This window comes from Arctopsyche grandis, chromosome 3 (assembly GCF_051622035.1).
Source record: "Arctopsyche grandis isolate Sample6627 chromosome 3, ASM5162203v2, whole genome shotgun sequence".
Classification (NCBI taxonomy): domain Eukaryota; kingdom Metazoa; phylum Arthropoda; class Insecta; order Trichoptera; family Hydropsychidae; genus Arctopsyche; species Arctopsyche grandis.
The window spans coordinates 26,113,304-26,131,578 of record NC_135357.1 but is presented as its reverse complement, the minus strand read 5'-3'; the positions used below and the strand labels follow the sequence as shown (position 1 = coordinate 26,131,578).

The 18,275-nt window shown below is 32.6% G+C and overlaps 1 protein-coding gene across 1 annotated transcript in view; it reads left to right on the top strand.

Annotated features, from left to right (window-relative positions):
• Positions 1-334: 334 nt before the first annotated feature.
• LOC143909176 (calsenilin-like) overlaps positions 335-18,275 on the top strand; it is a 75,135-nt gene continuing 57,194 nt past the window's right edge. Inside the window, exons 1-3 of the mRNA XM_077427079.1 lie at positions 335-392; positions 531-658; positions 17,059-17,128. Of these exons, the coding sequence (XP_077283205.1) occupies positions 335-392; positions 531-658; positions 17,059-17,128 (256 nt within the window). The remainder of the gene's footprint in view (positions 393-530; positions 659-17,058; positions 17,129-18,275) is intronic.

Genomic DNA, 18,275 nt, shown 5'->3' with positions numbered 1-18,275 from the left:
ATTATAATATTGAACATCTCACTCAAGTCATTCTAAATGTATCATATACATATGTACATATATCATATCGCTATTCTGTGTGTCTGTGTGTGTATCTGTGTATCTGCGATAACGCTCGCCTTACTATAATACTTGTTTTGATTCGACATACATAAGTACGTCACAGCTAAAATACTGCTTACAAAATGTATAAATATAATAATGACAGAAAAAAGCTTCTATATATACTTTTTGCTACCAATGTTTCCTCTAGGCAAGTCTGTGAACATCTATTTAATATTTAAATATTCTATTTAAATATTAAATATGATCTCATTTCGCCTTGTGTGAACAGATGAGTCTCACAGTGTGTAGCTGTTTGAGACGCTTCGAATATAGCAAAGCGCCCGCGGGTTATTAAATACCTGTGGCTCGTCAGCACAACAGGTGTTACCAGCCCGAAAAGGGTTAATCGCACATACCATTATGATAATAAAATACATAGATCAATTAATGTATTTTACTTTTATATGTGTTATTCCAAATTGCAGAATCCGACATCGACGAGATGACGATGCACTCAGGCGGGAGACATCGTCCCGAAGAATTAGCCAAATTGGCCAGCATGACCAAATTCACCAAAAAGGAAATCAAGCTCATCTACAGAGGATTCAAGCAGGTATGTTGACGCAATAGAACGTTACAATCTTGAGCTAATCTTTCTTTGTACCCTCGTCAAGTGCACCATCTCTATTTATGTGAATACAATAGATAAGTACTATGATACTGAAAACCATTCACTTGGATTATTGCTTTTCTTTGTTGAGTTGCAACATTGTTTGAATTAAAACGGCGTTAAAGTGTTGTCGCATCAGACGATAAATTAATCCAAGATAATTTGTAATAGATACATATGTATTTATATGAATGATAAATATTGTGTTAAAAATTATGTATGAAAAAGAGTCAAATTTGATTTTTAAATGTTTTTTATTGTTAATAAATTATGTTCACAATACATTTTATATCTATTTTAATAGCTTCTGATTTAGTAATCATTTATATTGTATGTATATTGTTTAGTTTAATTTTTTAAACATAAAAATTTCCAGACGAATGATATTGTTTATTATACTTGTATTAAAATAATTCTAGGAATTAAATGAGGAATATTCTATTAAAACAAAACCGTTTAAAAAATCATCTTTAGATATTTTAAATGATATTTTCCGGTGGAAACCCCCTGTGAAGAACAATTTAATAGTAATTTTCACTTAAAAAAAACAGCTATTGTTTCCAATTTTAGATTTTTTACATACCTCCTTTACGTTTCACTTATGATTACAATTCAGGAAAAAGTTTGCTTCTTATACGATCGTTTTCATACTTTGCCATATTGCTCATTTTGGTCATCAAATGGATTCTCCGCCATTACGACGGAGATAAAATATCGTTTAAGAAGCTTTTCAAATCTGCCCGGCAAGATACTCGGTGACGTTTACCGTTGACGTTTGTTTATTAGTTTTAAACATAGATGGCGGTAGAAAAAATAATTATTGGCGTTTTTATTCAAAATAATGATTTTATATACAAATTATAGAAGGATGTTATATACAAAGAAGAGGTATTTTTTTAAAAAACTTTTTTATTGTTATTTAGTTTATTGTTCTGGTCGATTCGTTCAACTTTAAATTTATAAAAATGATTGTTTATTTATTTATTCAGCAAAATTGGTATAGAGGTACTATCTCTTTGTGATATCTATCAAAAATAATAATAATACTTTTAATTGTTTTACCAATTCCAGGGAATTCAGCTTTAGTATTTTATATTATTTTTACAAACCTCTTCGTATTTTATAGACCACATCATATATGCCATGACAGGAATCACCTAAAAGCAACACATAGGGTTAGATTAATTTTTGTACGTAAATCCTAACAATTTTTCAAACATAACAGTACATATATGTAATACAAATAGAGACATTTACGTACAAACTACAAATTTTTGACAGCAAATTTGCGAGAGATACATTATATAGTTAACTTTTATAAGATTCAAGAAATTCGAGATGCTAATAACTCAACAATTATGCTAGGAAAATCGGAAAATTTCAACTGATGACGGTCTGATCTGTGTTTTCATAACCACAAGATCTCGCTAGCAGCGAATTTGGCTGGGACTTGAACCCACGATATATCTACTTATATGCAATAGCTTTACCAGTGCACTACGCAGTGTTTATGTTTGTTTGTTTGTTCGCTATATAAATCTATATTTTCAATTAAGAAGCACAAAATTTGGTATATTATACCGTGGTACTCTAACTTAGATTGTGGACTACTTTGGATGGAAAATTTTCAAAAAAGTTCTATTTTTACTTGCCAATTTATTTGCCCGAGCAATTTGGCAATTTCCTGTAGATGCGAAAATCCGAATCTCTCTGTGATTGACGTAAATAGAAGAGAAAGTTATCATAAAGCCTACATAATATAGTGAATGTGTACAATGGATAAATAAACAAACGCGATTTCCATTTCCGATTTTTCGGCGGATGTTCAATTCTATCAATTTGCCGTTTGTTGGGCAAATTTCCCTTCATCCCCCCATCCCATTCTCCGAAACGGACAATAAATGGTGACACGGGTGTGGAGAGGTTTGTTTAATAGGCAAATAGCGCAAATAGCACCGGCACTGTCACGTTTTTCACGTGCGTGCTGCGGAAAAGCGGTGCTCGGTTTTTACGAATGGATTTTCACGGGGCGCAAACTCGCAGCTAATATGCGAACATCGCACGGGGTATTCAGCGTGACGCCCCAGGGCGGCACGTGGTCTGACTGATTGGACACGTTCGCCACCCCTAATTCCCATGCCACGAGCACAATCGATAATTCCTTACCACCACACTATTACTGCTAAATTCATTTTCCCCGATATGAAATTAAACACATTAAGAATGTGAGACCACTTGAAATTTTAATAGAATTTTAATAGAGACCACTTGAAATTTTAATAGAATTTTTTTTTAAAAAGGAACAGTATAAGTAAAATAAACAATTGAAAATGCTGGAAAATGCATTATCCTGTATATTTTTAACAATAGATGAAGTTTTGTGATCATGCGAAAATTCCAACTCGAGATTTTGACTGATTCGAACTCAGAATCGACCACTGATCACGTTTTCGTGATGTTAATGGGTGTGTTGTGTGTCTTTGTGTCAGTGTATGTTTTTTTTTCAATAATGCGATAGTATATACATATGTTTTTAAAAAATATAATTTTAAATGAAAACGTTTCTGGCATACCGTGTATACTACTTTATCTGGTATACTTTTGTATTTTTAAATGCAAAACATTATATGTTTTGCAAAATATTTCAATAAATGAAAGAAAGTGGACTTATGCCACTTTCAAATATAACGGCTCATATTTTTTTCTATTACATTTTATACCATGAAGGCCTTACAGGTAAACCCCAATGCGCCTTCCTGGCCAATTATAAATAATTTAGCATTTTTATCATACAAGTCGCTGAATTACGAGACACTGAAGACTCGCAAATTAACAAGACATCTATGAATTGTACATAAATTTTATTATACATTAATCATACTCTAGTGGTGACATAGTAGGTAGGAAGGATTTTAGCCAATTTTTAATCGGGAACCGTTTCAACAATGAAATCAGAGAAAATTGGCAAACTCTGATAGGAAACGATCGACCTGGGGTCACAAATATCCAGACCTGACCAGCAGCACTACAGATATACTCAGAAAAATTATTTTCAAACGAGGTCAGCTGATGGGAGCGAACCCAGTGCCTCTCGGTAGCTTAACGATCAGAAGCTTAACGACCGACCTATGTTGCTGGCTAAATATGTACATACATACATATATTTAAATAATTTATTTAAAAAAAATTAAAAAAAAACGTCTCTGGCGTTTTGTGTATAGTTACACCATGATTAATCATATACATACAGAATAAGCTTATTTAAATTCAATTATATTAAGTTAACGTGTGCATATCCATTATCATTTTCACATATTTATGTATATTATTCTAATCGCATGCATTGTTCGAGTTGAAATTGAATCGAGTTTTTGTACAATTTTGTTTAATTTTGCTTGAAACACCGTGGTGTAATGTAATTGTGACTTGAATACATACATACTATGTACAATAATCGTACAGCGATGTTAAGCTCTAGCACACATCGCTAATTAGGGAAATATTTCATACTTGAATTACGCTGACGTAATGGGCAAATTTATTCGAAAAAGCTCTCAAATGCAACATCGCTAATTTTTTAATGTCTCTCATATATGTATATGTTGTTTGTACATATGTATGAATATCTACATATGTACGTCACATTGAGACTGAAAAAGAGGAAAAAGGATGAAGTGTATTTTTTCTTTATTATTATTATTGCGTGCTGTTTGAGTATATACTTACATATTTCCCATGATTACAATCAAGCCTATGTTAGTATGAAAAATTCAATATTTTAGCGTTGTTGAATATAAATAGAGCTCGGATAAATTCAATACACTTTGAAATTAATATATTTATTTACTTTTAATTTATACCAAGGAGACCTATAACAGGTAACCCCAATGCGCCTTCCTGGCCAGAAACATTTGACACTAGTATTATTAGTATTATACAAAGTAAATACATATCAATTATAATCCACAGAGACATATATGTATGGTCAAATTTGTAAATTCGCAGCGTTTTGTACAATTCAGTGAAATTCGAGATTGCTGAAAACCCGAGATTTGTGAAAAAATGGATAAGGTTGCCAATTTTTTGGAACCGTTTCAATGAAAATCAATGATAAATTAACAAACTCTGATAGGAAACGATCGACCTGGAGTCACAACAAATCCAAGGTCTGGCCAGCAGAAACCAGTAGGATTTGAACCACTTTGATCAAAGAATTATATGCCAAAAACTAGTCTATTCTGCAGGTAATTTAAATGTAAACTTTTCGCAAGAAATGATGAAAGTGATGACACTTTTATTTTAGGCAGATTTGCATTTAAAATTTTAAGTTCAACGAAATATTTAAATATATTTAAATAGAGAGATACATACATTCACTTATTAATTTGATTACATTAAATGTTGTATGGTAAACTTGGGCAGTATGAAACTTTTTGTCGTGAAATTTTACTATGCGGGAAAGGTTTCATATGTTTATAAACCAATGTGTGTATATTTAGTTCGTATTCCATTAGCTTAAGTCCGTAAGCAAAATAATTATAAATGTATTCCAGGAGTTTTAAACTCATCTATCCCTAATGCAAACCAGGCATGGGGTTCACTTCCGGAGCGGGGCGGTAAAATTTGATTTTAATTAATAATTAGGTCTTAACGGGCCGTTTATTGGCCATTAACCACGACGGCGATAGCTGATCACGACGAGACAATTTACCGATAGAGCTGCCAGACTTCATTGAAATTAAATCGAACAAAGCCAGCTAGGTCTACACGCACTCTATATGTAGCTTTCATTTAAATTTAATTAAATTTGATAGTTCAACATTTCCTAGTAATAATTTCAATGTTCCTTACCTAAAAGGTAATGTTTATTGAACCCTTTACGATCCAGGTTGAATTGATTAAGACAAACAACCGTGAGAATGACCATTTTTGATCCAGTCAAGCTTTCCCTATCTGTAAGTCCATATTGTTATACACTGTACTCTCAATTATCCGGGATAATGCTGGGAAGTACGGGACCGGATAATTGAAACACGGGGATGATCAATTTTTAACATATTTTCTATTGTTTGAGTGACAATCATTGATGTACATATAATACACTAGATCCGCCCTCACGCTTTATACTGGTCTCCTCTTGACGCATACAAAATACATGGCGCATGCACAGTTTCTCTCAGTAGGTAGTTAGATACCGCTGCGTCGTAGGGAAAAAACCTTTTTTTTCCCAACTTCCCCGCTAGTTAAAACCCCCGCACCCCTCAGTTAGTGAAGACAAGATCTCCGACCAAAATCACACATCAGGGCCCATCTAGTGTATTATACATCAATGGTGACAATAGAAACGGTATCAGCATCACTCCGCATTGAAATCCCGGATCATTTGAATCGCGATCAAACCACTCCTCGATGTTTTCCGATCCAACATTTTTAAATCATTTAAAATTTTCCATTAATCTCCACATCTTTTCACAACCCGATAAATCTATTTCTACGTTAGGAAGAATCTTTCTCCATCATCAAACCGGTGTTATTGTATTTACTTTCGACCAAGATTTTGCTATTCCGTGTATAGCATGCAGTATACACATCTTCCTCAGCAAATGTTTCGAGAAGATCAGCACAGTTAAGCCGATTCATTGATGATATGATACCTTGAATTAGATTACCTTGAATTAGTAGATTGAATTAGATATTAGTCCGTAAAAATTTAGCTATAATAAGACCATAAGTTTTCGCGTGTTTGTAAGAGACTATAATTGAATGCAAAAAGTAATTAAATAAATAACTGAACATACGTATCTAACGGAAAAATCCCACTGATCGACCAATGCTCCAAATCTACTCATTATTACGTATTCTCATTAAAAAAATTAAATTAAAAGAAAAAAATGAATTAATTTAAAGCACGGATAGCCTGCAAATCGGATAATCTGCACTCGGCTAATCGAAAGTACACTGTACACTGTAATAAGATGAAGTTTAAAATAATAAGCCTGGTAGCGATTTTGGCTGCTTCAACTTTCGACTTTCCGACTCGGTTGAAAGGTGCCCTCAAAACGTCTTTTTTCGAGCTTTAATCATTTTTGAACATCGTAATTAATCACGTCTCTAGAATTCTCGGGAAATTTCGACGAAGAGGTTTCGCGTATAATTAACGCGGCACGAAAGGAAGGTAGTACTCCTTATCGCTTTGAATCCCGTTTTAACAATGTTTTCTCTTCGTATTATAAAATGAGCTTGTCGTTTGTAAAGAGAGGCTTTTTACGCATGGGCACTTTTGCCTCAAATTTCTTAATTACCGGTGTATAAGATCTCTTTTTCTTTTAATTTGGCGCTACCGTGCATATGTTTTTACTCTCCCACACGAAGTAGGTATAGAAAATATATGCACATATATATACTCGTAATATTTTTAAACTTTTCTTTTAATATTATTTTGTTTCATGTCTTTTGGTTGGTCATAATTTGTCGAAAAAAATACATCTTTTAAATGCAATCATCACCTTTTCAGTACACCTACACATCTAAACATACTATACTGCTGTTATTCTTTTCCAATTCGAAATTTTCATTTTTCTTACGTTGTTAGTTCAACGCACGTTAATTTCTTTAAAATTCTCTTGTATTTTAGAATTCAATGATTATCATTTAAATCACTCTATTCATTTTTATCTAATTTTTTCTTTTTTACAAACCTCCTTTACGTTTACAATTCAGGAAAAAATTTGCCTCTTATCCGATCGTTTTCATACTTTGCCATATTGCTCATTTTGGTCATCAATATAAGTAAATGGATCCTCCGTTATTACGATAGAGATAAAATATCGTGTAAGACGCGTTTGAAAACGCTCCCACGAAAAAGTGCTTGACGTTTATCCAGCGTTTATCCAGATTATTCTCACTTTTCGCCATGTCAGATTTCAATTTTTTAAACGCCTATAAGTTTTCCTTTTTCCACTCTATATTTCATAAAATTTCCTTTTTTGATTTTTAAATGTTTTTTTTATTTTTTTACTAAATTATGTTCACAATCTAATATCCATTTTATTAGCTACTGATCTACCGATAATTTTCTGTTTAACAACCTTTTGTTAGTTATTATAGTATTATCTTATTTTAATTTGTAATGTTCAGCATAATAGGAAAAAATCGTATAAATGCTCATAGTACATTTTTTACATAATATTAACTAAAGACTATTTAAAAGCGACGATCTAAAATAGATTGTGTTTCTGTTTAGTAATCTGTTTTTATACCTGAAGGGTATAGACATAATGTTGTAATCACCGAGACGCTTCACAAGTAGTTTCGTGGTAAACTGGGCAATCGTAACTGATCTGGTAATTGTGTAATTATAATTATTTACAGTGTTTAATATCCATTTAATGTAATTAGATATTAATTCAGAACGATTTTCTCTCGACCGTTGAAATTTCCGTACAATGAGGATTCAATTATGAATGCATGCACGTCATAAAACATGCATTGTTTGTTTCAAGCCTGCCACTCGCGTCTTTTGACAACGTCCATCCAGGGCTAAAGGCTGTGAAGAGCAAATATCTCTCCATTAAATTATACATACATATATAGGTATACGTAATAGAAGGAATATTTAATCAATAGGAAAAAGGACACATGCGGTAGCCTTCAAAATTCGTTAAATAATATTTTAACGTGCATGCAAAGTTTGGGGACATATTATATACAACGTACATATGTAAAAGAAAATCGTAACAAAGAAGTTGATATGTAATAATTTACAGTACAGTGTTCTATTTTTCTTTGTAATATTTCAGTACACGATTACAATTTAATACTTGCAGGTATTCAGAACTTTTTATTCACTATTTTTACGTGATTTATAATGCTTTCCTTTATTTATAGCGTGTTGCGTTCAATAGTGAACCAAGTGAACTTTGGCATAAAGAAATTATTCGCAAATAATACGCAAAAAATAGAATGATTATTTTAAGATTCTTTTTCTTAGTGTCTGGACGGCATGACAAATAATTTCTTCCAAGTTTATGAAAAGTTTTTGAGAGTTTTCCATCTTGTAAAAATCTTTGGAAAAAAATACTTTCTTAAATTCTCTTTCGCTTCTATGTAATTATGTATGTATTTATTATATAAATACATACATATGTACGTTGCTTTTATTTTTTTTTTATCTTTGCTCAAATGATAAATTGTTTTTATGATATTCAACTTTAAATTTATATTGCTCTTTCTGAGATAGCGATAAGATTGTTTGACGGTATCTTACTTAACTAAATTAATTTGTAAAGTTGATTAATTAATTGCGCTCGTTGGTATGAGTTTGGGGCCACCCATTAAAAATAAAAGCTACAATTTGTTTGGCCAACTGCGAATTTCGACCGACTGTAATTAATATTAAATGCCAATAATTTACAGGCTTATCTGTACTAAAAGTCTTTTACAGCGTCGTTTAGTGTTCATGATTTAACAAATTGATCTTTCAACGTTATTTAAGTGCCTTAAGAAAATCATCCCCGGTTGAAAAATATAGTATAGTAATAAAAATATGAAATAAGATATGCTTCTTTTAGCCATCTTACATATTTAAAATAAATTTTCTACCACATATTTAAATTTATCACAAAAATATTGAGATTTTTTTTCATAATTTTTATATCCAATAATTGGTGGTGCCTTCATTTTAAGCTATCAATAAATAGCTAGGAATTCCAATACCGATACTACAGAAAATGGTTCGACAGGTTTTTGGTCAAAATTCAACCAATAGTATTACTACCAAATAGTTCCAAAATTTTATGTACATAGGTTGAACTGTTTTGAAAACGTTGTATCGGCTAGTATGAATTAATCGAAAAATGGGTCAACATCCAATATCCGATTTGACATGCTATTTAAAGGCGCTGCTAATTGTATCATAAATTTAAAATCAATGATTGAGTATGCCGAATATATCGTATTTATATCGGATACTAATTCTAAATATATACTTATAAACTACATATGTATATTGATTTATAACTGACGGTTAACAATGAGAAGCCTCGTTGCCTTCCAAATTTTTCGGAAACCTATTTTTTTCACATGACAATATTACTTGAATACATATGTATAATATATGTACATTTGTATAGAAGGCTATGCATATATTTATGTAAATTCGTGCAGTATAGATGGACTCAGCACATTATTTTGTATTGGTTAGTGTTTTTACCCGGCTTCGATCGGTATTTGCAATATAAACCGTTTAAACATGGCTAATCTAATAGTAAATATTTTATTAAATGTATTTTAATAGTTGTATTTTATTTTAAATTTATTTGAATATTGATTTGTTTTTTACTACGAACCAAACAAGCATACAAAGTCTCTTTCGAAATTATATTTTATTTATTTTATTTTATTTTATTGTTACAAATCAATATACACTCGCCATTACAGATTTGCTCCAATGCGACGGGTGTACGTTAACGAAATACAGAATACATAAACAATCAGAAATCAGAAATACAGTATACAATCAGAATATATAGCATATAACAATTAATCAGAAATAATAACCATAGAGACACATCTATGGATTATTTTTAGATTTTTTTTTTGTATACAATTTTTATACATATAATAAATACGAAATTATAGAGACGTCTATAAAGATATCTATAGATTTCTGATTACTGTGTATAATTATTACAAATTATACACAGGCAGATTTTGTGACAACAGGATTAGATCTAATACCAATTTTTAGGAACCATTTCAGCTATATTCAAGATAAAATTGGCAAACTCTGATAGATAAACGATCGATTTGGAGTCACAAAACCCCCAAATCTAACCAGCAGTGGCGAGGACTCGAACCTTTGACCTCAGTGGTGCTAAATATATACGCTACCACTAAGCCAAACTTCTGGCTAGGTATATATTAGATTATTATTATTAGATTAAGAAATTAATTCATCATAATAATTAATGATTAACCTACAATTGATGATAAATTGAATTTTATTGCACTAATTACTTAAATAAATCAATACCGATAGATACCAGTACTATCGGTAATGATATTTTCAGTAGTAGCAATAATGAAAGCTTGAGATATTTTTGGAATACTTAATCCGAGCAATGCCGGTCGTCTCTCGCAAGCCTAATACATTAAAAATGTATCATATTATGGAAACTTAATAAAGGGGATTAAATGGAGAGCATAATAATAAATTTTCTCTTTATATATGTATTACGCAAAATACGTTTTAATTAAGAGCAATTTTGAATTGAGTGGAGAAAAGGTTTGCGGAAAGAATACTTTTTCGCGTATTTTATAAGTGAAACTTTTCTTCTAAAAGCAGTTTGGTGGGGGCTTTCTTGCATTTTGTTCGAATTTTACGACCTCACTTATTTTTTCATCGCCTTTACTTGGGCCACCATCCATTTTCACCATCGCACGTCGGCGAATTTCCAACTCGGCGAACAAAACTATTCACGTCTCGCATGGAAATTTTGTACAGATTTCCCAGCGCACGTCTACAAGATTTTCACGCCATTGTATACGCGTGTGCGTATGTCTTTTCCAACGGCTCGTTAACGACCGTTTACTTCCCATCCGTTGCGAGTAAAGTGCGCCCGCGGAGTTTATTATTTTTATTTTCGCGGGAAATTCGGATGTGGAATAAGTCAAGTCTCGCCCGGAAAGGCAGAATTAATTCTCGGGGGAAATTAGGGTAAATAATAATACGGCGGCGCGGTTGTATTTGATCCGATTTGACGCGGTCAATGCATACGATTATGGTTGCCGGTATCATGAGTTGGCTCTGTACAGAGAGGGAGGTAGTATTGGTGGTCTAAGGGCGTAAGGGTTGTCCCCCCCTCTCCCACCCTGACGTATTCAATTAAAGTGGTAGGCTTAGCAGGGGCGGCCGCACACCCTTGCCGTGAAATCGTTATTACGGAGCGTCACATTCGCTCGAATAAATTATTTACAACTGATACGCGCCATTGGATTAAGTTGATTTATAATTAGGACTTTGAGGTGTCTGCGTACAAAGTGTGTTATTGGAATATTAAAATTATGAAAAAAACAATAAAAATTGTATTTAATGAATTATTAGGACTGAAGTGGATTTTAATAACTTATTAAAATTAAAATTCTATATATTAACCAGCAGCGTGGTCTAGTGGTGAATGTTGAATTATTTCGTAATTGATGTTTCGAGTTCGATTCCCCGCTAAGTCACGTTGTTGGCCAGACCTTGATTTGTCTAGGTCGATCGTTTATTATTAGAATTTGCCAATTTTTCTGAAATGATTCCTGTAAAATTGGCGTTTCCTTCCCAATTTTCTGTTGCGAACCTTTAGTTATTATTATATCTTAGGTTTCGCCATATTGCTTACCATAGATGTCTCTGTGGTTGTTTATCGAATATAAAAATTCGTATTGTTACATGAAAGTTATTCATCGTTATTTATCGTATTAATACGATGTTTGTAATATATGTATACTGACCATAGATGTCAGATATTTAGATTTACATGTATCTATGTAATAATTATGTGGACCAGGAAGGCGCATTTGGGGTTTACATGTTAAGCCTTCCTGGTATATTTGTATATATGTATGTGAAAATATGTAGATGCGCTTTTTATAAAAAATCGTTTATTTCAGAATCGTTGCCACCATTGCTTTGTGAACAACATTACTAATGTAATGTGGGAACATGAAAGAGAGTATCCACTGTCTAAGTGCATTCGTGGGTGAACAATAGAGATCCCCGGATTAGACTAACGGGACTCAGTAAGTGCCCGAATAAAGGATACGCTGGAGTTCTCATAAACCCAGGCGAGTGTGTTTGACTCACCAGGGCAGACTACATGCATAGACATTAATGGATCGGGGAAGCTATGCTGTGCAACTTGTTCTTTATAAGAAAGTACACAGGGTAGATCAGATTATTCTGAAGTGAGTGGTGGTTATACCATCGTACCGTATTCCAGACGATAAGGAGAATAGTGCAATCTTCATCGTCTAGATAAAAATATACATACATACTATATGTAGATACATAATACAAATGAATGATTAAATAAATAAATATAATATATGATAATATAGTATAATGATAATCATTATAAATAATAATAATCAAATAATCGGTGGAGTAGCTCCATCCACCATTAGAGCTAACAATAATTACTAATGACTTCATACATGTTTCTAGACTCCATACATTGCACCGAATAACTTTAATGCAATACTGCGGACTGACTGTAAGGGTGAAAACACGCTGAAAGGCACGCGGCACGTCTTTTTTATATAATTTTGAACATGCAAAAAAACCCAAGCTCACCTGAAGCACGCAGTCCCAAAAATTACTCCCTGCAGTGTTTTTGTTGATATATTGTCTTTGTTCTATTGACATAGGCTTGATAGTGATCGATAACGGTGAATCCCATATTTGAAGAAATGTAGGAGAAACTTGTCGACATAATACGATCGTACGAATTAACAATGAACTAGGAACGCCTTTCATTGACTGAAAGCGGCGAAGACGTGTCGGACCGTTCCTTTCAGTGTGTTTTCACCTTAAGTCCCGAAAACAATTAATTTCACTGAGCAACAAAAAAAAATATCGGAGCGGAGACTAATCAACCCACTGAGTTCGAATATGACAATGATTTTGTTTGTTTTCTCTCGTTTGTGAGATATGAGCATTTAAAAAAATGCGGAGTTTATTCAAATTAATCAGTGAGAGTACAGATTGATTAGTCTCCGTTCCGTTAAGTAAAATATGTGATTTTTTATTGCTCGCTGTTATTATTGTTAAAATCGTCATTTAGCTCTATTCAATGATATGATAAATAGTTAAAATGCTATTAAATAATTCAAGCACCGTTTAAGGCTTTTAAGCATACATACATACATATGTCAATGAATTTATATTCTACCATGATGCCATTGCGGGTTTAACTAAGGCATTAAACTTGTACTTGAGCCGTTATATTTCAAAGTGGCTTAAATCCACTTTTCATTAAATCATTAAATATAATATTTTGCGTTAAACAAAATTTTAAAATACTGGTGGCATGTAATACATTAATTCTGTTTTTCCGAGATTCTGGACATATCGAATTAAAATAAGTGACAACAATTTGTGAATTACAAATATTATATATGTGAAATACTTCAAATAAATATTCTTTAATGATGTTCAACCTAGGGCTTGAACCCGGGAACCTCTCTTATATTCATATTCACCTCTCTTATATACATATATTCACCGTAATCGAATATGTACGTATATTCATATGTATAATATGAAAGACAAATAATGATTTTGCTCAAAATATATCGATAAACATTTTCGTCGTAAATGTAATAAACGTTGAGGTATTATATAAATAAGCAGCTTATTCGATATTGACTCGAATATTTCGCGCACACATTTTCTCTCGGCCGATAGTTTTCCGCTTATTTACTCTGACGTATTTAATAAACTTATAGCATCACGAATGTGGTTTCTTATGATTAATAATAAATTAAACATATTCATTATAAAATTGGCCTCTTTTTCGCCAATTAAATACAGATATGTACATCGTCCTTGATGATTATTTTCGTTCGTTTATTTTCCGCTTGCACTAATGAGCTTTTAACCAAACGATCGCCGTAAATTTTAAAATTCGCTTAAAAAGGCGCGAAACGACATGAGCATAAATCTCTCTTTTTAACCCTATTTCTGCTCGGTGTGCCGCTCACGCACTCCCCATTTTTTCACTTCAACGCCAAAGCTTAAGTCGGAAATCAATGACCAGTGAAATTTCTCAAATCGTTCGACCATTTTATTATTCAATCCCCATAATCCGAGATAATAAAAATAAAACGTTGGCAACGTAGCCAGGTATCGTGTTGGATTTTCGAACTGGTATGTCAGTTTGCTTGTAAAGGAGTTACATACATACATATGTATGTACATATATAGGCGCCTCGGACACATGTCCGCCTGGTGCACGTTAAGCCGGTCGAAAGCTCTCGGTACGGCCCTGCACTGTACCAACTGATACGTGCTGATCATTTGTTAACGTCACTGAGTGTTTGGCTACATCTTGGTCATTAGTTTTCGTTCAGTGCGCTGAAAAATTCGGTTAGTTACAATTTGCAGTCAAGATCTACCCCTTATAAGTCGAGTCTCTGAAAGCAACAGTTCTCAACCTTTTTACTACATTTTTTCTAAGTAAATATGTATAATATTGTAACGTATACTAAACAGAGCCGCCGAGTAATTGCGATCGGATTAGGCCGGGTAGTGTCCTGAGAGACCGTGTGACCGGGGTAAGTGGTTTTAAGGATTAGCGACAAGCTAAGTGCATGAAAGCTAAACAATGATTGCACTTCTCATACCGTGGGAATACATATCCGAATACGTGACTATACAGTAGGTAAACAGATTAGACGTCCTGAGAGATCTACCCCTTATAAGGCGGTACGTAGGCGATATCATGTCATTCTGGACTGAGCACTGACAGTGCGTGTATCTCCTTAATCATCAATAAATGCTGTGATACGACTGTTGGCCTTTTACTTGGATCCTCCACCCACCCCTACGCAACAATATTTACCAGCAACATACACAACATAGCCAGCAGCATAGCTCGGTCGTTAAGCTTTTGTTTAAAGTCGAGAGGTGCCGGGTTCGATCCCATGAGCTGAGCAAATGAAATTTTTTTTCATTTGTCCTTTTGAGTACCCATTTGTCGTAACTAAATACCCTATAATTTGTAAGTTTTGGTTTTTTGAATAGCTGTCATAAAAGAGCTTCTTGTGACCGTTTTCCAACGTGTTTTCAACCGAAAATCTTGTTTTCCCTTTTCCTTATTTCTCCATCATTACGAATTTCCTTTGGCTGTTTTTACCTATCCTTGCCGTGTCCAAAAAACTGCAGAGCTTTGTGAAGGTGAAATGAACAATTTTTCTTCTAAAATTATTGGTTCTTAATACAGTTCCGATAGACACATATGTTTGTTTGTCTCCGATACGCTTTACACATGTATATGTATTTGCCCAATAATATTGGTGAAATACGTGAAGGCAGCGTGCTAAATCTGCATAGATTTCAAACCATAAAAAAAATATTTTTCACCATAAATACATATTTTTTATGCGTGTGATTCTCTCTTCTATTGAAACCCTTTTCAGGTGATATTGCACGCTTTGTTTTAGTTTTGTACAATAAAAACAAATAGAATGCAAACGTAGCATCATAAAACAGATACAGAAACGTGACATTGCCGATAACTGAGAGCTTTGCCGTATGCAGACATGTTGCTTTTATTTTTAGTTTGAAATTTTATCTAACATTTTTCAGTATTGATGTACCTTATGTACATAGATATGTGTACTTTTTTTTATTTCATTCAGTCCATAAATAATTAAACCATGCAAATTAAAAAATGATTGTATAACAATGAGAACAGAATTTTCAACGTCAATATTTTTTTAATTGATTATATAATAAATAACACAACGTTTGCATTAAAATTGGTAGTTTGTATTCGATTACGGTATTTTTTTTCGATCACTCCGCACAAATAAACCGTAATCAAATACAATACCACTAGGTACCAATATACATATACATATATGTAATATTATCTATGTATGTATACAAGTATCAATTGCGACAAATGGAAATTTCTTAATGGGAATGTAGCGTGTTAGAACCATACATATATACAAATGTATGTATAATTATGTATTTGGTTGTTTTGGTGTCATTATCAATATCAGATAACTTTTTATCACCAAGCCATTGCCAAGAAATCAACACTTCCCTATTCTCTAATGATTATTGCAAAACTTATAAAAATGTGTATGAATAATATAGGAAACGACAAGAATGAGACTTTGAAGATGTTTTATCTGAATAGTAATAATTTTTGAAAATTAGTAATATTTATTCTATGAATTAAACTGATAAAAACATTTTTTCTCATTCAAATGATGATGATGTGTGCTGTTTAAATTTCCAAACGAAGAACATTGTGAGATCTGGCATATTACATTGTACTCGAAACAATTTTACACACATTCCTTAATATAAAAATCAATACAACGAGGTCATAATACATGCGATATTCATTAATTGTTCGTAATTGATCGACTCGTATATAACACGTGCTCTTGATATGTTAATATGTATGTACATACTTTCTCGAATCTATGATATTCACTTATGTGAATTGTTGGACAAAGATATACATACACACTCGTCGTTGAGATTTTCTGAATATTTGCCACTGATCCGTGACACTCAAAGGGTTGGAGTAATAATCTAATTTGTATCGTTGTTTCAGGAATGTCCCACTGGAATGGTGGATGAGGACAGTTTCAAGCATATATTCTCCCAGTTCTTCCCGCAAGGAGGTTAGTCAGATTATCCCATACTAATTTAATTATTTGTATATTATACCCAAGATCAAAAAGTTTAGTGAATACACGCTGTGATCACAGTATAGCGAATGAACAATTTCAAATTTTCTTTTTCACTCTTTTTTGCTATTCGCTATTGCATGATAATTACACTGTTCGACAAATATCGACTTTTTTTTGGTTCAGAGACGAGATATGACTTTTCTTATAGAATTATGCCCAATGAACACGAATCTGGTAATAAAAATGTTGATTGGCTACAGATTCGGAGATATATGTGTTTTATAAATCGCGCGATTTTTCTATATCTTGGTGTTGTTCGCGTGATGTCTCAAAATCTGTCAATTTCCTGTTCAAAATGAATATTGAAATCTATAGTCGGGTATTTTATCTTCCATTTGTAGTACTTTTCAGCATTCAAATCTCTCTAAGTAGTCATCCAGTTCAAATCAAAAGTCAAAAGTACGTATTTTCACTTGGGATTTTTTCCCACTGTTAATACTATTTTATATTGAGTTTTTTCTATTGAAAAATGTTTATTGAGATAGTGTTCTGACCACACTATTTTTTGTTTTCGTTTAAAAGGGTTAATTGGAAGTGTGCTGAACTTTAAATCGGTAAAATTACGAGCAAAAAGCTTGTACTAGTGTTTACTCGTATTTACACGAATCTGAATTGAATTAATAGGGATATATATATATATATATATATATATATATATATATATATATATATATATATATATATATATGTATATATATATATGTATATCTCTGAATCTCGAGCCAATCAACATTTTTTATTACCAGATTCGTGTTTACTGGGCATAGATCTATAAGAAAAGTCATATCTCGTCACTGAACCATTTTTCGTGTCGAACAGTGTTATTAGCATATAAACTTGTGTATTTAAAGTGATTTTGAGTGAAAATGAATTAACTATTGCATAACATTTGTACATAAAGTCGCAAATAATTCAACGGATAGAATTAATATTCGGTAGTGTCTCTTTTGTATATGCTTATAGTGACTTTTACATACATATGTACTTAATAAAATTAAACAAAAGTCTGTGATTTTTATTTATTTGATAAATTTATATTTTTCCATGATGCTATTACGGGTTGCCCCTGAGCGATACC